The 20,684-nt window shown below is 52.8% G+C and overlaps 1 protein-coding gene across 1 annotated transcript in view; it reads right to left on the bottom strand.

Moving 5' to 3' along the window:
• PLXNA2 (plexin A2) overlaps positions 1 to 20,684 on the bottom strand; it is a gene marked incomplete at both ends in the record, with an annotated part of 86,308 nt that overhangs the window by 43,811 nt on the left and 21,813 nt on the right. The window contains 2 exons of the mRNA XM_079546544.1: positions 785 to 885; positions 13,989 to 14,123. Coding sequence (XP_079402670.1) covers positions 785 to 885; positions 13,989 to 14,123 — 236 coding nt within the window. The remainder of the gene's footprint in view (positions 1 to 784; positions 886 to 13,988; positions 14,124 to 20,684) is intronic.

Below are 20,684 nucleotides of genomic sequence, written 5' to 3'. Positions count from 1 at the left end.
TCAGGCATGTGGCCAAGCATCATTGTGCGGGGCCCTGAACTCTGCTCTGCCTCCGCCCCAATTTCCATGCATGTAAGGGGGCTGCTTTGCAAGCTGGCACGGGGCCGGAGGGATTTCTATTCCTCTCCTCCTGTATCCTCCGGGTTTGCCCTTCCTCCCCCCATCAGCGTTTGCCCGGTGGTCCCCCTTCCGCCATAGGAAGTGATCATTCTGGTGGTGGGGGAAAGAAAGAGCCCAAACACCTCCTGAATGCAGAGCGTATTTCCCGCAGTGCCCCTGGGAACAGCCCTCACTGCCGTGCCTGGGATGTGCAGCTCTGCCCCCCAGGACAGCTGCTGCTCCCTGCCCTCACCACGCTGCATTACAGCAGCTCTTCCAGCTCTGTTCAACAGGGCTCGGTGCTGCTCCTCGTTCCAAAGTCCTGCTCATATCATTAAACCCACTCTCACCTCTAAAAATCCCCCATTAATCAGGAGGGGTTGCAGCTCGAGCAATGGGGAACATGCAAAATGCAACAGCTCTGCTCTCCCAGGTTTCAATTCTGCTTTTTTTGCACTGTCCCGTGGCACCTCCCTGCATGCTGCGTGCAATCCACTCTCCTACAGAAGCAATCTGCCTTTCTTCAAGAGCTCAGGGATCTTCAATGCTACTCAAGCCGCAATGCAGGAAACACCCAGGGGAAGAGAAGGATGGATTCGAGGGACTTCAGCCTCATTTTGCTGAAATGACAACGGAAAGCACTGGGTGCTGCTGAGAGGTGCTTCCTTGCCATGGTCTGACTTACGTGTGGTGCAGCGTGCACCAGCCGCAGTGCGGGTCCCCCGAGCTCAGGCACTCTGCACAGGTCGTGTACTGCTCACAGGACTCCACGGGCACACGGGACACCTGCAGGGACAAGGGACAAGCACAGCCTCAGCGGGTCTGGTGGCAAAGAGCAGCTGAGGCTGGGGAGGTGGGTTAAGCAACACAAAAGCAATTCATAGACATGGAGCTCAGGCCGACACCTGTGTATAAGCTGGCCAACAGTATGTGCTGAACTGTGGGGTGCAGCTCACCCAGCCCAGTGGGACACATCAGTAAGACACAGCACAGTCCTGATCCATTTATCAGCGTTAAGAACCCCAAAGGCTCAGATTTAGGGATTTGGCCATGGATCATTGCTTGATCCCAGACGTGCAATTCCACCTCAATCCATTCCTTACCACCCCTAGCAGGTGTGGTGCTCCTGCAGCCCCTTCCTGCAGCCCGAGGTGGGACTGCAGTGAATTGGAGCTGAACAAAGCACACTACTCCACAGCCCCCAGGTCCTGTGCCCATGGAGCAGCAAGTGAGGGCTGGCTGCTCACAGCTCACTGCCACCTCCAGCACAGGGACATTTTCACCAATGGGACCCAGTGGCCAGCCCTGGAGCACAGTGATGGCTGTGCATCCATTTAATGGTGATGTGAGGTTCTAGCAAGCCTTGGCTGGGTTCCCCACTGCTGGGAGAATTCCAGAACCCTATGTACTTCATAAACACACACTAATCCCAGTAGCAGAAGTTGTCTTCCTGCTCCTGCTTTGGGATCCCTCAAACTGGTGCACGCATAACGTTTCTTACACAATAGAAGAAGGGAACCAGATATGCAAGTAGGCAGGGAAAGAGCAGTTCCTGCGCAGGGCCGCACTGCGGCTGGCAGCAGCTGGGCAGCCCTGAAAGGAGCAGTGTGCATCCCACAAAGGCTGCTGTCACGCCAAGTGCTGTTGACACAGTGAGAACCCAGTTCCTCTCTAAACATGACACCAATAGGGCCGCTATTCTTCTTGTTTCCTGAGCCCTACTCGACAGCTTCGCCAACAACAAAAATCGTGCAGGGGTTGGGGGTGTGTGGTTGTTTTTTTTTTGAGCAGAGTGGGACGCTGGGAGCAATGCATGCACACAGCCTGGCTGCATGGAGAGCTGCAGTGTTGGTGCAGGAGGAGTGCAGAGGAGCAGGGTCTCTTTCAGCCCATGTGCCCCATTCCCACTGCGCTGCACAGCTCACGGAATATTGGTGTTGAATGGGGAGGTGTTGGCCAGCTCTGTGTCATTAAAGCTATCTATCACTCAACCAGCAGGAGCTCAGGCTTGATGAACTTTCCACTGTGATTCTGTCTTCATTCATGCAATAATGCCACTGCTTTATGCTGCTGCAAGAGAGCTGTGGGCAGGAGCACCGGTTCTCCAGTCCCAGCTGTTAACACATCAAGGTAACAGGGCCAAACTTTCTTAGGAGTTTGTACAAAGTTTGACACTTTTCTTCCCGCTGCTTCTCCTCTTTGCTGTCTGGGTCAGTGCTGCAGGGACCTCAGGTCCCCAAGATTCCACTTCACCCTGCACCGAGCAGAGCTGGAGCTGAGCTCACACCACTGCAGCCCAGGACAGCCACACAGTGCCTCATGCAGGGCAGCAGTGGGATGGGAGGAAAGCAAAAGGGAAGCAAGTTTGAATGAAGGAGTCCCCCAGCAGCAACACTGTAGGAGCACCCCAGAGCAAGAAGACCCCCATCCTTTGGGTCCTGGAATGGAGCAGGGCCTCGCTCTGCCTTCCCATGAGGTAGTTGAGTGTCCATGGACACCTGCAGCATTGGGCAGACAGTGGGAGAGGGCACAGGGACAGTGTTTCCATTGCAGAAGCATGCAAAGAAAGTCCCTTCAACTCTGATCCAAGCAACGTGGCTTCACTGCTGGAAGAACCTCATCATCACCTTCACACAATGAGAAGTGGCAAAGCGCAGGGATCCAGATGCTTCCTGAGCAGGGTAAGCATAATTCCCAGCAGCACACACTGGGGTATTTTCCCAACACTTGTGCAGCACTTGGCTCCAACCACACGCATCACCACTGCCACCAGGAGCGGCCATCTCCAAACGCTGGCACCGACTTCTGACAAATGGCACCACGAGACTGCCCTGCCGCTGGGACCCCTCCTTTGTGCTGATTAGCCCGAGCCTCTGGGGAACTAATTAAGAAGGATGAAAGGCCAAAATGTCTGGGCTCAGGTGGAGATCAGTGCGGGGATCAGAGCGATGCACTGAACTTTCATCTCACGTCAGTTCATGGCCCTCGTCCAGCCCTTCCCTGGTGCCTGGCGACTCACAGCACCTCGCTCCCTGCAGCCACCAACATGCTTTAAGAGCAGGAAATGAGTTAAGATGAATAATTATGAAGTGCACACTTCTTCTTTCCCTCTCTGTTTTGCAGGCGAGCAGTGAAAATAGAATTCTGCACCAGTCTGGAGTTATGCCTGGTGTCGGAGTTTGGAGTTCAGTAGACAAATGGTGCTGCGCTGCGCTTATTGAAATTGCTGCTTCGCCCTCAGCTCTCTGCTCCCCTCTCCTCACAGAACTCACTGCAAAGTCCCTCCCGAGCTGCCAGCCTACAACTCATGAATTCAGTGAAGTTGTTAAAAGGATCGTGGCAGGCTAAGATAAAACAGAGGAGTTTAACATGACAAACAGACTCCTAAATGGGATTAGAGTCTTAATGAAAACAGTAATGAATGAATGAGGCAACCAAATATCACCCATTAATATTAGACAGATAGATTAGATCCCTAGGCACTGCATTTAAAAACGACATGAAATTACTTCAATTACTCTGCATTGATAAATAACAAGGCCATATTTACTGTTAAAAGACATTTTCTCCTCCCTTCCCAGCGCTCGCACGGCTTATCCCTCCCCAGGGGGACAGCAGACCTTGCAGAGCTGAGAGCGGGGCTGGGAGCTCCCCCTCCTCCTTTCCCCAGCACCAGGCAGCATTTCCAGCACATCTCCAACATCTCCAGTATTGAGGGCAACTGGTGCATAGGGCTGGTCCCAATCACTGCACCGAGTCTTTGCTCTTCTGTGCAGGAGCCAAGCATTGCACATGTGGAAGCTGCTGCTTGCAGCAATGCACTCTGCACTCTGCAGCTCAGCGTCCTCCTTCCCACCCAGGGACTGTGAAATGAACCCCATCAGAAGCTTTGCTAATGAAGAGATCGGGGATAGGTGGTTCCTGAGTGCTTGGTGGCATCTATCTGCTGGGGATGAAAGGCAGCCTGTGTGTTTCCAGCCCTGAAACAACGGGTGAAGCAGGGACATGGGAAGGAGCAATATGCTCAGCTCTGCCCCAGCCCAGGGGACGGGCCATCCTTCCAGTGCTAAACCTGTATATAAATCTTATTTAATGAAATGATACAAAGAAAAGAACAAATAGAGGTTAAATCATTCCCTACAGCAGATTCCCTACACTGAAAACAAAGCCTGCTCAGACAGCAGCTGGTTTGCACAGCCCTCAACATTCCTTTCCCAGATGCTGGGCAGTGCAGCAAAGCACAGTGCAAGTGTTGGGCACTGGGGCCAGGGCTGCTTTGACCCAATGAGGATTGGGGCAGAAGCACCGTGGTGATGCCCTCCTGCCCTATGAAGGAGCTCCCAGTGCCTCCAAGCAGAATTTTCTTTCTGGCTGTGTCTTCCTGCAGGGCTGGAGGTCCCACAGGATGCAAACCCCAACCCATGCAAAGGCAGAGGATGGGAGAGCCCCTGTGGTGAGCTGCAATGAAGGGCACAGCAGTGCTAGGGACACCCCTGGGAAAAAGAAGGGGGAAAAGGAGAGCCCTCCCTGCAAAATGGGGAGCTGTGAATAAACCATGCTGCAAACGGAAAACTGCCTGCACAACCCAGTGCTAAGGAAGGACAGACTGATGGCTCCATTCCTGAGACACCAGCAGCTGACATTGGCAAATGAACCTCTGCAGTTATCTGCTTCCCTTCTTTGTTCTTCTGTCATAAAACTGGCAGGCACAGGAAGGAGATGCATTCAAGGTGAGCAGTGGGCATCACTGGTTGTGCTCCTTGCTCCCCATCTCCTCTGGATCCCCGCTTACCCTTCACCTCTGTCTGCTGCTGGCACCAAAGGGCAGCAAAGCCCTGCAGGAGCCATTCAGACCTCAGGAGCATTGTCCCTCTGCTCTCATCTGCTGGGCATGAGAGGTGGCACAAAGCAGTGAGAAAAGGACAGGCAATGACACGGAGCAGTGGCACGGGGTGATGGCATGTTTGCTGCTGGTACAACGCTGCCATTCCATTCAATGGATTGATGCTGAGACTCAGTGCAGCCCTGCTGCTCCCCCCGAGCCCAGCAATCAGCAGCGTAGACAATTTGCTGTTTCCTTGCTCTGATGTTACCATCATTTGTGAGTATCAAAATGAGAAAGGCGTCAGGCCCTCAAAGCCCCATTGAAGAATAATTGGAAATCCAAAGTGGTACTAAATGTTATTTTCTAAATAAAATGCATTCAATTACAGAACACAAGCCCGTCAAGCATTTAAAAAGATTAGTTAGAGCAGAAAAAAACTATTCAAACCTTCAGAGACTGCATTACACACACAGGATCCCCTCTGTTCCTGGGGACAGGCGAACAACGCAGCCATTGCCCGCATGCTTTTCCCACCAGCACAATTCCACCTCAGCTGTTGCACAGCTGCACAGAGGGCTGTGCTCTCCAACCTCGATGACAAACAGGCACAGATGACCTCGTGTCCAGCAGCACCTCGTGCTGCACAGCACATTTCCCAGGTGCTCATTGCAAGGCAGCGATGCCCAGATGGGCCGGGACCCCGCTGGTACCCAACAGCAGCACGAGGCCCATTCCCCAAACCTCCCTGACCAGCACAACACTGAGGCTGCAGATCCACAGCCAGCACTGCAAGAGCTCTGCTTGCTCCTTGCACAAACACCACTAACACAGCAGACACGCTCCAGACTCCAACAACCACCGCAGTGGCCATCAAGCACAAAGCACAAAGCGCACCGCACTTCACGCAGCGGCTGCTGCTAAACCCTCACTTGGAGCAAGGAAGTCGCAGCCAAACCAACCCGACCCCGAGTGAGATCTGTGGCTCCGGCACATTCACAGGCTGCACAAACAGGGCTAGATGAGACGTGTTTAGCTCAGATCCTTCACTCCAGCCGCTCACCCCAGCAGCGCCGATGCCTTGAATTAATGCACGCTGCCAAGCAGGCTGTGAGCAGGCGCACGGCGGGGAAGGCGCAATTATTTACACGTCTGCTCGCTGCTTCCCTGTACGGAGTGCAGACAGGTGAGCTTGCTTCGCACGGTGATTTTTATTTCATAGTTTTCTTCCGAGGAGATAATTGTCACTGGGAACAGCTCAGGTGCAGACGCAACAAATCGCTGACCCGCGGCTGCAGCAGCACGCAGCGTGGGAGAGGGGAGCGAGCGCGCAGCGCTGCGATGGATTGATTCCAGCCCTGCTACCGGGCTGGAGGCTGGGAAGGCAAATCCCTCTCTCCCAGGGTTTCATTAGCTGGGAATGGCTTTCTAACGAGATTTACACAATCTAGCCCGGAGCCTACACATTTTGCTCTGCACCCAGAGACAATAACAACGGGGAGTGGAGGAGATGCCTTCTTTTTCTCTGGCCACCCATAATTCAGGACCGTTACGGCGCTGCCATCAACGTGATTACACAGAGCGCAAAAATAAAACAAAAATGTGTCCGTCTCTAGCATTAAGTCTCCAATTTCGACTGACCCAAGCCAGAAAAATTTATAGTTATGGGGACGACGTTCAGTCCATTAAGAAAGGATGGGAAATTGCCAGCTGGGATCACGATGACATCCTCACCTTTCCTCTAACACCACTCCCACTATAATGCAGAACGGCAGCAGTGTGGGGCTGCTGGAAAGGGCTCTGTCTGCATTGGAGGTGGTGGCAGCACCTCTGGAAGCACTCAGAGGCCCCATCAAACTCGCCCTGCTGAAGCTGACTCACACCCATAACATGGTCAGAGCCCAGCCCTGGTGCTCTGCAGAGATGCCCCCCAAGCTGCGTGCCAAGCACACTGACAGCAAAGACCCAACATGAAAATACCCAGCCTGCCTGCAGCTAGCAACTGGAGTCTGCACACTGCCCTCACAGCAATGCTGCTCCTGGCATAGTTCCTCCAAAATCGAAGTTCCAGTGTGGTCAGCTCTTTTTAAATGGAAGGGATTTCAGTGAGTTCTCTCTCTGGGCAGTACTGTCTGCTGGCTCACACCATGGTCCGGCCACACGAGGAGGAGTTATTTTCACACCCATCCTTCCCCTTTGATTCCTCTCCCAAAAAATAAATTAAAAACAACAACAAAAAAAACTCACTTATCATCGTGTTCTTGTGAAGATATTAATAGCACCCAAAGCACTGACAGTTGCCTGTGAATCACTGCTGAAAGGGATGGGAAAAACCTGCGGCTGTGGCTCGCTAGGAGACAATGCAGCATCCATCGTGAGCTGCAGCACCAAGCACTGGTTCTAGGACATAGGAACACGGGGTGCCCCACATAGCTGGAGCTGTGCCCTCAGTGTCCCTTGGCTGTGGCCATCCTGCTCCACCATGCTTCCTTTTCATTTGCAGGTTCCATTGCTGTGGTGGGAGCACAGCTCCGTCCTGCCCACACGCTGCTCCTGCACTCAGCTCCGCTTCTGCTTGAAAGGAAGCACGAGTGCCAATTAAACAGCCAACCAGGGCACCGAGCAGATAAATATGTGTTGTGAGAGAATGTGGATAGACACACTCTGAAGTGGAGCCAACAAGGGGAGGAGGGAATGTGTCGTTGTTGGTGGCAGAACTTCAGAGTAGTGCTCATCATGCGCTATCCGTGCAGAAGCCAACCTGCAGCCACTGGGCATCTGATTGCTCCCAAACCTTCCTTCTCTGCACTGCTCTGACTTCAGCCCCGAGCACACAGCACAACGCTCTGTCCCATCTGAGGGCTGGGTGTAGCAGTGCCCCCATGCCAGCTCCCAGCATTTTTTCGGTTCTGATGGATGCCCAAATGCCAAGTCCCCAGCAGCTGTGCCTTGCCGAGTGCAGTGCTCAGAGCACAGGGATGACCACAGTCTGAAGCTCAGCCATTCCCTGCCACCTCCTGGGTTAAAAGCCCACAGATGCTCCCAGTTCTGCCCAGCAGAGATGGGCAACATGGCACAAACCCTGGACACAGAGAGGCCAACAAAGCTGCTTCTGGAGCCTGCCACAGGGCCAGTGCCCAACACAAAATTCACCCTCATGCTTCATCTGCACAGACAACGAGCAGTGAAACCACGATGGATGTACTTGGGACTGACTGCCATGGAAATGCTCTATGTGGCAGAGACACTTCGAGGTAGAAACAGCAAAATCCCACTTGAGCTCCATCTTTTGCTGCTGTAACCAGTAGGCTGACACTGCCAAAGGTCAGGAAGTTCTGGAGGAACAAACCCCAGAATATGTTAATATCCACTGAAGCAGCTTGGCACCCATAAAGCCTTGGTAGCAACCCAAACTGTGCTACGGATGGACATTGCTCAGACCAACCTGAAACCACACTGCCAGCTGCAGCCACTTCCAGATGTGGCTGAACGTGCTCCCACTGCTCATGTGGACTCTGTGAGCAGTTTGTCCCTTCAGCCATGGCTGGTGCTTCCCATTCCTACACCCAGCTTCACGCAGCTATGGAACGCTGAACTGAACGGTGATGAAGAATGGTGCTGTGCTGTTAAGTGCAAGGACTCAGGGGCCTTCAGCCCCCACCATGGGCACTGCTGGTGCCTGCCCTGCTCTCGGCCCTCTTGTGTTTAGTCTGCTGGGCACATTCCTGCACGCCGCTAAGACAAACAGCAGATTATTCATGGGGCTCCTTTGCCTCACGCATCGCCCAGAGATGTGGAGCTACTGCAGCTCCCACAGCCACACGGCAGGGCTGCAGCTCTGGGGGCTGCATGCACAATGCTCTAGAAAACCTCGGCATCTTCACTGCAGTTTTACAGAGCAAACATTTTGCCTTGGAAGAGGAAGGAGCAGGGAAAGCGAGAACAAAACCCACAAGCTGTGTTTTTCTGCTTTGCAACCAGCCTTAACTTTTATGTGTAGTCCCAGCTTGAAACACCATTACAGCCACCTCCCCCAGGGCACAGGCATCACTTCCAAGCTGTCTGGAATCCGCAGGAACTCTTTTTTCCCTGATTATTTGAAAGCTTTCCTAATGCTTTGGTGGGAATTTGGTTTCCAGATGCAGAGCTGTTGTTCAAGTGGTGCCACTGGGACGGCCCTGAGATCCCACAGGCTGGGCTGGTGTGTCCTGAGGTTTTGGGCTGGAACTGACTGCATGTTTTGGCCCTGCTCATTTCAGTGTTATTGCGAGAAAGCATGCTTAGAGCTGTACTTCCCCGTGTGATTTGAATTGAAACAAAAAATAATAAAGCCCAACCAATCTGATTTTGCAGAACTTTTCAGAGCATTGAAGGGAAAAAAGCTCTCTGCCCCCAGACCAGGGATGGAGCAGCCCTGGGCTGCAGCACAGTCCTTACCACCTCCCTGCCAAGCACTCAGAGCAGCAGCTCATCGCCTGCTCTCTCTTCCTGCAAACTTCACAATAATAAAGTGATACTCTACCCCGTATCCCTTTTTCCATTTCACCCTTCACTGGATCATTTTATGCATCTAGTCCCATTGCTAATTCAAACTAATTAAAGTATAAAGTAGAATAATTTCTGCCATTTCAGAGCTACTCTCACCATATTGTGAGTTATGTTTCTTTTCTATTCGGGCCCGGTGTGAACCACTCCCCTCCTCACCAGACTCACTGCTGGGGGGATGGCCACAGCAGCACAGGGAGGGGGAGACTTTTAAACAGCTCTGATAGAGAGGAACACAGAGCTCTGGCTGCATCCCTGAACACCCTCAGCGCTGCTGCAGCCCTGCTGGGGTCATCTGAGACCAACGGGGGCAAAACCCATCATAGCTCAGCATGGCATTGCTTCAGCTTGTCCATCATGCATCAGAAGTCCCAGCTTGCTTTGGTGGGGGGCTCTGCCACCGTTGCACCCATAGGTGCTGCAGCACAAAGTCAGGAGGATGCACGAGGGGGTGGGGGCACAGCAATGCAACGCCCCATGGAACCCAAGCAGCAAGCAGACCTGGAGCACATGGTATCAGAGCAGCTGCTCTGCACTGCAGCTGTCCCATGCACACCAGTGCTCTGAGCAGGGGATCAGTGTGTGTGTGTGTACGTGCATGCAGGGAAATCCTGGAAGGATTTCAGGACTGCGGTTGCCTGTCTGAAAATTAAACAATAGGTCTGTGGATGGGGAGGAATCGCAAAGGGAAGCACACACATGGGAACCCTGTGGCTGTGACTGGCAGGGGAAAAAATAGACTTAAGACAAAGTAAAACCAACCCAAAACAAACAAACCCCGCGCGCAAACCTTGCAAGCACTTGAAAGAAATAGCCGTGTGAGCAGCGTCTGAAATACACCCCATTACCAAAACAAACCCAGCGACCCCTGACGCTAAGTTTTCACACAGGGGTGGTTTCTTACTGCTTCTTGCAGGGAAGTTTACTTTTCAAGTATGTGTTACTTCAAAGCTGTCTGCCCTTTGCTCTGCGCCTTCGGATTCCTGGTGGCTGCCTGTACATCCCAGCAGCTCTGCAGGTCCTTTCAGTCCCTGAGCCTCAAAGCCCCGAAACACCACGGCCTTTTGGTCAGCTGGCATTCATTAGCACATCCTTCTTATCACATAGGTATGGTTAATGATCCCAGGCAAGCTTGTACCTACATTTCTTAATTATTGCTAATTGACCACAGGGAGGAAAGTGAAATAAGCCCTGCATGGCTGCACGTGTTGCAGGAGCGTGGGACAAGCAGGTGCTGCAGCACAGCCCTGCCCTCTGCAATGATGCTCAGCTCAGTGGTTGACCAGCAGACAATGCAGTTAAAAATTTAATCCACCCTTTTTTTTTCCTTCTTTTGTCCTTCTTGATGAAGCCATCCCCTTGTATCCACATCTCTTGCATTTTTTATCGTGTTTTCTCACTCTTTTTTTCTGGGCACCATCAGTATTTACAGCACCTCTACCCCAGAATTGATGGAGCTCTTTGTTTTCCTCACTCTGATTCCAAACTCTTTTAAATCACCCTGGCAGCTCCCTCCCCTCCATCAGCACCCAGAAAGCTCAGCCCAACACAACACCCTTTGCTCAGGAGTTACGCAGCACGGGGTCACAGGACAAGGAATGGTGAAACAAATCATCCCCAGAGGCTCCTGCAGCTCTGCAGCTCCCGACACGGGGGCATTTGCTAAGCAAATATTTCACTGCTAGCAGAGCAGACGGAGAGACAGCTCTTCCCTACAGCCACGGGGACGTACAGGCAGGAGGGAGGGCTGCAGGGTGCTGCTGGAAGGCTCCCAGGGCCCAGCTGCAGGCACACAGGTCTGTAAGGCCCTCCTGCTTCACATGGGGCAGCCCCATGCAGTCTCACTGATGCTCCAGCAGCATCTCGTGATGCTCGAGCCCTGGCAGCTTGTGGGCTGGACGGTGTTTGCTTGCTGGAGCAACACTGAGAAATGCCTGTCTCCTTTAAATAGTCGGGGTCAGAATCCCTTCTCTTCTGCCATGAAAGGAATTTGAAGCCAGGTGCTTCAAGAGAGCCTGTGAAAGCTCCTAATGAGCACTCCTAAATCATGCGGCTAAAGAACTGGTGCTGAGGATGGAAGCAAAGTTTCTTTATCCTCCTCTCCCCCCCCCCCGGGACCAGACTGTGCAACTGTTGCTTCTGTGCTTTGTGGGAGTAAAATCAAATGTCAAATATTCTGATTTGGAAGGAGTTGGCAATGGAACATGAAAGGCTCACGGAGAGCTCCAAAGGACTGCAGATAAACTGGAGAGAAGCAGACAGGGCTGGGATGGGAGCCAGGGGGAGTGGGGAAGGACTGAGCTCCAGATTTTGGGATGAAGCAAATGCTTTCCCTCCGCATTCAGCATGGAGTTGCTCCGAGCATGGAGGGAGGTGGGATCAAAACAGAAGTGACACAGATGTGCTGGAAGCACCTGTGTGCACATCACAGCTCACCGTGTGCTCTGAGCACAACCACAGTGCGAGGCAGAACGCTGCACCCATGCAATGGTTTCTTTCCTACCCCACAGCAGCACGGAGCTCAGGACTGCTCCCAGTCTGTGCCATGGGAGCACACCTCCTTGCTGAATCCCACAGAAATGCAGTGTTTATCAGATCAGTTTTGCCATAGGCACGTATCCTATTTCTTTCTTAGAAACCACAGACTGTGGGCAGCCCTTCCCAGCTCACACTCAGCACAGCTGCTCCGGTGCCACTTCACTGTGGCGGAATTCCATCTTATTCCAGATCTTCAGACTGCAGAATACATTTGAGCTGTGCATTCTCAGTACTTCCAAGGGCACTTCTCACTGCTCACAGCCTCAGCTTGGGCCTCTCTCCTCCTCGTGGTATCGACTCCCTGCAGCCATCAGGCTCCAGCCAGAGCACTCCAGAATAAATGAAAAGCATCTCCCCCTCTATTTTGCTGAGCATTGCCAGAATTGGGGCAGTGGGGCTCAGTGGGGCTGACAACATCCACACTGTGTCAGTGTAGGGGCTCCTGGGCCCATGGCACACGCTCCCAGGGGGCAGAGGGCAGCTCCAGGGGGTGAGGGCTGTGCATGGAATCAGCATTGCAGGAGCACTCCATTCTTTGCTAATTCTCCTCATATCTTTTTGTTGCACAGTTCAGCACATCAGTTCCCTGTGTTCCTCCTGCAGCAGGTGGAGATCTCCGTGCACCAGGCGTGCAAAGCTGGCTGTTAACTCACAGGGTTAACCCAAGGCAACGCCACATAATGGCATCCAGACGTCCTCAGATGTAACCCTCCTCCTGTCTCCACCACCCACGAGGCACCAGCTCTATAAATCTGAATTACACAGTGGTGAGTAACAGCCAATAAAACGCTCAGCAGTCAGTGAACCCAAAAGTCTGGCTCAGCACACGGGACTTCTGGTGTTGTTTTTGTCTCAGAGAACGATGCAGATGAGATGTGCTCCAGCTGAGGTCCTGCCTTATTTACACCATTCTGGCTCCCCAAAGCTGCAGGCTCCCGTGTGCTGCTGGCCATAAATTTCCACTGTAATCTTTTTGGTTTGGCTTTTTACAGCCTTCGGGTTTGGCAACCTCCAACTCACACCACCCCTACCTTAAGAGCTGTGCAAACACTAAAGATAAGCTCCTCGTAATATCGTGATATAATATTGGAAGATAAAACTTGTTTATGACCACACAGAACCAAGAAAGGATGTTGGCTGCCACCGGTGGGGGCTGAACCAGCCAAAGTGGCATGGTGATGGTGGCATGGCAATGGTGGCATGGCAGTGGTGGCATGGTAATGGTGGCAAGGTGATGGTGGCATGGTGACGGTGGTAAGGTGATGGTGGCATGGCAGTGGTGGCATAGTGATGTTGGCAAGGTGATGGTGGCATGGCAATGGTGGCATAGTGATGGTGGCAAGGTGATGGTGGCATGGCAGTGGTGGCATGGTGACGGTGGTAAGGTGATGTGGCATGGCAGTGGTGGCATGGTGATGTTGGCAAGGTGATGGTGGCATGGCAGTGGTGGCATGGTAATGGTGGCAAGGTGATGGTGGCATGGCAATGGTGGCATGGTGACGGTGGCACGGTGATAGAGTTATGGTGGCACAACAATGGTGTCACAGCAAAGATGGCACAGCAATGATGGCACAGCACAGGCTCAGCACTACCTGCATGGCAGCTGCTTGCACCACACTCAGTCCCACCTCTGTGCTCACCTTACTTACTCCCCAACACTTAAAACATATGGGTAGATCAAAAAATAAAGCCATCACAAAGGATGCTCGGATAAAGCTACGCAAAACTGCAGCCTGCCAAGCTCACTGCAGGGAACAGGCAGCCATGCCAGCAGCTCAGGAGCTCATTATCCGATCATCGATGGTTCCCATCCCCAAACCACATTTCCCCTGCAGCAGCCCAGCTCAGTTTCCAATACTTGCAGACAGCAATAAACCAGCAGAGAGCCATCCTCCATGTGCACAGAGGACAACCTCCGGGCAGAGGCAGCCAAAGCTGAGCTCTGCAGTGGGGGATCACGCAGCTCAGCCCCCTGGGTCCTTACCTGCCGCTCTGACATCACGTACAGGAACTTGTGGTCAATGGAGAAAGCCATGTCCCGGAGCACCGGGCTCCCGTCCTTGAAAACTGTCACCACCTCATACTGAATTCCACCATGGGGAGGGCCATCTGCTCGGATCTGGAAGAAGCACAACCACATTGCAGGTGATTTCATAGCAGCCAAATGCAGATTTTACTTTGGGGGGTGGAGGGGAAGAGGAAGAGGACAAAATGAGGAAAAGGATCTCATTCCAACCCTCAGCTTGGGACCTGGAGGCAGAGTAAGGAGCTGGCAAACAGAGTGCATGGAAGAGTCAGAGCAGAGGCTCTTTCTCCACGGGATCTGAAGTCATTTCCCCATTGCAATAGAATGAAGGAGCAAGCTCTGTGCTGCAAGGTGAGTGCACAGATCACCCATGTGCCACGACTGCAGTCACCAAATGCAACTGCAAGTCGGCTCCTGAGCTGGAGCACTCCACAGCCTAACCAGATTACTGCAGAGATGGTTCCTCTCCAGATGCATAAGGAACAAGACTTAGACAACGCCACAGAAGCCTCCTAAGACACCACCTCTACCCAACCCCAGGCAGATGTCACTGCCATGCCGTTCCTCCCAGGCAAGCAGAGTGCTAACACAGCCATACAGCTGCCAAGCCCCACAGCTGCAGGTCCCACACCTCCAGCAGCCAGCTCCATGCCTGCAGAGCTCTGCCCACGCTGTGACAATCCCCAGCGCCGCCAGGAACGTGCCGTCTCCTCCAAAAGTTAATAATTGATGGCCTTGGGGGCTGCACGAGGGGAAAGGGAGGAGGAGAAACAAACAGTTTACATTGTCTTTCCTACCAGGATTTGCATATTTGAAAAGCCCTTGGATTGCAACACGGTGCTGGCAGTGCTGCAGATGCTGGCTGTGTGCCACGTGCCGGGCTGGTGCCATGCGGTGACCCCGAGGCTGCAGAGCTGGGATGGGGCTGCTGGGACTGCTAAAGGCAGAGCCTGATGTCACAGAGGTGCCACTGCAGCAGGAAACACAGTAATATCCTCACACACACGCACAAAGGGGCTCCACTGAACCCCTGCTCCAAATAAACCCTCTTCTAGGAAGCCCTGCTGAGGCCTGTCGACACACAGAGACACGGGGTACACAGCTGGGTTTGGTTTCTGCATTTCTTTCCTCCTTCCTTACCTGATTTTTCCACGACACAAAAGAAGGGCACGGGAATGTGAGCAAAGGGAGAGCTGGCTTTGCACCCCTGACACCTCCGACTCAAAAGCCCTGAGAACTCAGACAGCGAAATCCAAATAAAGAAGGTCACATCCTGCTTCAGTTGCACCTGTGCCAATGAGGACACCTCAGTCACTTCCCGAGCTGCTGGGAACCAGAGGTGGTTTGGACCTGCAAACCCTGCTGGGGCACCACCACAATCCTGCACCAACCCAGGGACACAGGGACAATGCCATGAAGTCACCTGAGGAACAAACAGCACTGCCAGAGTCAGCTGCTTCCATGCAAAACTCCTGATTAGCAGCCAGATGGGAATGGAAGCTGTGGACACAAAGGATCAGCAACCTTTGTACAAAACAACTGCTTTCCAGCGCTCCCTCGGGGGCACCGGCAGCTCGTTACGTTGAGCTTCTTTCTAGTAATGAGGTCAGACAGGGCTAATGAAGAGAGATACCACTGGATGAGCCTCATGCAGTCCAATTCCAACCAGGAGCTGCGGTCAGGGCTGGAGCCAGGAGCACTGCCCTGAATGGCCGGGCTCTATGGGGCATCCTGCCTGGCTCTGCCCCATCCCATGGCCAGGCACTGGCAGTGCACCCTGCATTGCTGTGCATCCAGCTGTGAGCCCAGCAGCTCCAGCTGTGAGCACCCCACACAGTGCCTGGGCAATAGGAGGAGGTGCTGATGCTGGGGTGTTTCACTGCCTCTCTTCCTGAGAGTTCGGTTTCCATGACAACAGATGATGATGTCAGACGAGAAGAAGGATGATTCCTGTGCATGCGGAAGAAGAAAGGGATCATCTCTGCAGCAGGAAACTTCTAGTTGACGTCTGGAGGCAGAAATAATCCCTGTGCCAAGCTTACAGGTGTCTTCCTGGCACTAAATACATACTAGTAAACATGGTGCCACAGACACCAACAAGATAAAGGGTAAGGGTGATGAAACGGACCCTAGAGCTGCTCTTTTTAAAGGTCTGAGGTTTTGGAGGAGGGAGGGGAATGCTCACTTTTGAGTGCCTGGGGAGCAAAGCTGACCCAGCATCACGATCCCAACGCGATGGGAGATGCAGGATGGGGCTGGGCTGAGAGCAGCCTTTCTTCTCTGCGGCCCCACAGCCCTTCCTTGCAGTACAACCAGGATGAAGAGGCATGAGAGAAAATCACAGGGGAAGCAGCACTGGGCTGTGCAGAAATGAGTGAGTGCAGCACAACAGTGAGCAGTGGGTGCAGGGAGATGCCTGCAGTGCTGGCAACGCAAACCAAAGGTGTTCAGGACAAGAGTCGTGCTCACTGTCAGGAGACAGGAGGGCAGAACACGGGCTCACACATTCAGGTGTGAATTGGAGAAGTCACCTGGGACAGACAGAGCACTTTCCTCAGCTGCTCTCGATGCATGTTTACAAATATGGCCTGAAAAGAGCCTAACGACATAATCTGCAAATCCCAGTATCAGCACTGGCTCAGAGCACCAAGCCCAGCAGAACGCCCCACGTGATGAAGCAGAACACTTTTCCATTCAGGAAACCACGGTCCTTCAAAGGCACAGTGCAGATTTATGTGTCTAATACCCCCACAGTGCAGCCTGCAGGCATAAGCTCTGCATTATCTTAGGAGATTAGCAAAATACTATATTGTGTCACGTACATGTTGCAGAGTAGCACCCACGGTGATAAGTGCACGAGCCATTCAGGGATCTAATTCAACGTGGAGCTCCCACATACGCATTGTGCTGAAGTTTCAGGTATTCTCCTTGCCCAGCTGGTACCCACATTTGGATTCCATTCCAGTTCCTCCCAGCAGGCTTCCATTAGAAGACACCGAATCTCTTTGTAGGAACTTTCCGTGATTAAATTACCTGTCTGCTTTCATTATGAGCGTTTCAATGAGGGTGGCTCTCGTGATGAAATGCTTGTGCTCAGTATTCCACGGCTGCAGGGACTGATTCCCCATTCTGGATGCAAGGTCACCCGTTGGGTTGGTTGGGTGGCAGATCCCAAATCCTCTCCGTATGCCACAGCCTGGAGGAGCCCTGAGCACACCAGGAGGGTTGCTGAGATCACTGAGAATCACTGGGGTTGGAAAAGACCTTTAAGATCACCACATCCAGCCCCAATGGGGTATTGGCTCTTTGTGTTTTACAGTGACAAAGCGCAAAGCCCAGCCAACCCTGCAGCCTGCCGACTGCTCCCTTCATGCTGGGATTTCCAGCCCTTCGGGGCAAATGCCATCAAACAACATTGCGTTTGCATAAAATGGATGCTTCTCCTGGAGCTGCATCGGCTCTGGGAAGGCGCACTGGAGCGTTACTGCATCTACTGCCTGAAATAGAAACAGAAAACAAGAACAGCCCTCACGGCCAAGGTGCATCTCTGCAGAATTGCCATTTTTTTTTTGTCATTTAAGGCTGCATGTTTTGGCTCTTGGGCATTTCCCATTACAGCTGCCCGTAAAGCTTCAGGATGGATTTTTGCTGGAAATTCTGCAGGACTGAGGCTGGCAGCAGGGCTCAGTGACAGGATGGAGCAGTGAGGTCTGGGCTGTCCTCCCCTTCCTCCTCCATCCACAGTTCTGCAGGGTTTCTCCTACCCCAACCTGGCACCGAGGGCAGTTCCTACAAGCCAGACACTCAGCAGAGCGGAAGATCCCAAGGACAGGATGAGATAAATAAATACCAGCCCAGATCTTCCGTGTGCTCCTCCACCAAATCATCTTTGTGGAAGGGATTTATGTTTCCTAATCCAGTTTAATTAAGCTGGGCTGTACACAACCACATCCAAATGATGAGGTGAGATGCTCGGATGGAGCACACTTCCTCATGGCATCAATGCACCCAGCAGCCCATGCTGGTGCCTCTGCCACAACTGGGAACAGGCACAGCAGGCTGCAGGAGGGGAGAACCCAGAACAGAAACTGCACATCATCTCTAGATGAGAAGTTTTCAAGAGCCCTTCTGGCCCTTTATGAAATTGTTCTGCATGTGAAGTACCTCTTCAGCTGCCAATGAGCACTGCTGGCATTGGGATGCTTTGGGATGCCCTGGGACTGGGTCAGAGCCACTGGCACATCATTGATAAAGCAGAGGGAAGTGGAGATTTGCTGGGGATTGCACAGTGAACTCTTAGCAGATCTGTTGCATGGGGCTGTGCTCACACCACCAGGCAGCACCCCAATGCAGCACTGCCTGTTCCCCTCCATGTAGCAGCCCAGTTCCCATCTGGGCACCCCCTATTCTCACATTCAGGAGGACATGAGGAGCTCAGGGACAGCAGAGGCTGATGGGGCACACTGCTCTCCATGTGGGAAGTCCTCCCTTTGAAATTAAAGTGAAACAGTAATCCCATTACATATCTTTCCCTTAAATCACAGACATGTCCGTGAGGAAGTTAATGACAACCCTTACATGCACGTTCAATTTAAATCAGCATATCCAATTAACTTCATTACCTGGAGGCCCCCTCGCATTCTAGTCTCTTTCTCTCCTGTCATCTTTTCTTTATGCATTTTTCCCCAAACTGGGACAGAATCCATCTGTCTTGGTGAGCATCACCCTTATTTCTATCCCTGTGGGGAAGACCTACAGAGAGATTCATGGCAGAAAACACACTGATACCAGACAGGGTGGTTATGGAAAAAGGATCCACTCTCCTTGGGAGGAGGAAATCCCTCCTTCCCAGAGCTGCAGTGCAGAAACATTAAATACACCCGCTGATCCCCACTGGGCTGTCCTCACAGAGCTCCCCAGGATCACTGGGGAGAAGCAGCACTTTATAAAGAGCTCCAGCAGTGTGCAGGCATTGCAGGGGAACTGCAAGCAGGAGTTTTTCTTGGGTACTGTGGTACCACGGCTGCTCCTTCCATCGACACAGACTCAGGTTTGTCTCTTGCAGAGTGAGAGTGCAGCGAGCAGGACGGCAGGCAGCGAGGTACAGCACAGCCCTGCGCAGTGGGGGGGACAGCGGTGAGCTCATGCTGATCAGCCATCATGACCCACATTATTTATAGATCTGATGTTCCTGCAAATCCAATACTCATTGTCAAAAACGTCTCTGCGTTTGTCTTTCACACCCACACGTGTTTCCCAGCTCCTCTGCTCTGGCAGTGTTGCTAAGTGGCTCCGTCACCACCTGGAAGCAGGAGCGCTCCCTGGGGTGCAGCACACGGGAACAAGGGGCAAACCCACCAACCTGGCAGCAAGCAGCACCAGTGAGCTCAGCTCCACAACCCCAGCACCGAGGCTGCAGAGCTGCTCCCAGGAGCAGGGCTTTCTTCCCACCTGCTCCCCTGCATGAGGGCTGCAAGCCTTCTGCACTTGCAGCTGAGGTGGGGAGAGACCTCACTCTTATCATCTTCAAGGGTCTGAGCCCATCTGCAGGGAAGGCAAGATACGTCAAAAACAAAAAGAAAACGCTGCCCTTCCTTCTGTCCTAAAGCTTCAGCTGCACTCTCATAACAATGATGCTGAAGATCTCAGCCGTTTGAGCATCCCCTGACAATCCCAAATGTTGGACACTAAAGCTCAAAGCACTGTGAGCACACCCAGACCTGCCCATGCCCCCGCCAGCACTGCCTCTCCTGCCCTTATTTCCTTCTTCCATCCTTCTGCAGAGCTGATCCTGCAAGGTAAAACAGGGAGGGTGGCACCGAGGCACCACGCAGAGACTAATCAGCAGCCCCATGTCTGTAATTTATTACTGTGTGAGAGGCTCACCAGAACAAAGCTGCCAGTTCGGGAGATCATTCCCCTAAAAGACTTTTTATTTGAAAAGCTGTCAGCTCACACCTTGTCACAGCCCTACTTGCAGCAGCGCAACTTGAATGACGTGCCACCTCATGCAAATGAGCTGCTAATTAATTAATTAGCGTTCTTCCGGGGATGGATTCATTAGGAGCGGGTCTGGGGGAGGGAGCCAGGCTGGGTCACCTTCCTCTGCAGTGCATCTGCAGCACTGGGTCCAGCACCCCATGTGCACATCTTGGCTGAAGCTGCAGCAAGAGGCAGATCTGGGGGCATGGAGGGCTCAGGGATCGACTTCTGGGATGGAGCAGAGACAACTGCATCAGCTCAGGGCTGCTGGTCCCGCACCTTCCAGCAGCATCGAAGCACAGCCCATCAGAAGCAGAGAGCCTGAGAGCATCCTGCAGGTTTGCCCCCCTGGAAGAGGAGAGCTTGGGGCACGTCTGCAGCTGTTACAGAACCTCTTCACTTCTAAGTCATCCCCGAATAAAGAGCCGCAATGTGCAATGACTTCCCTTTTCTTTTGTCAGCCATAAGCACCCTTCTCCCTTTACATCCCTGTATTATTTTTAAAGAGGCGGCTCCGTGCTGCTCTGGGAAATGGGAAGCACTGAGTGCTGCTTGCAGGCTTTATGTTTTGGCACAGAGTGAAGAAATCATCAAAGAGGCTGAGTGTTGGCCTCGGAGAGCCAGCAATGAGCTGGGCGTCTCTGCATCACAAGAGCTGCACTCTCCTCACTG

Source organism: Tetrao urogallus (genome assembly GCF_951394365.1).
Source record: "Tetrao urogallus genome assembly, chromosome: 24".
NCBI lineage: Eukaryota > Metazoa > Chordata > Aves > Galliformes > Phasianidae > Tetrao > Tetrao urogallus.
This window is presented reverse-complemented; position numbering and strand designations above follow the sequence as displayed.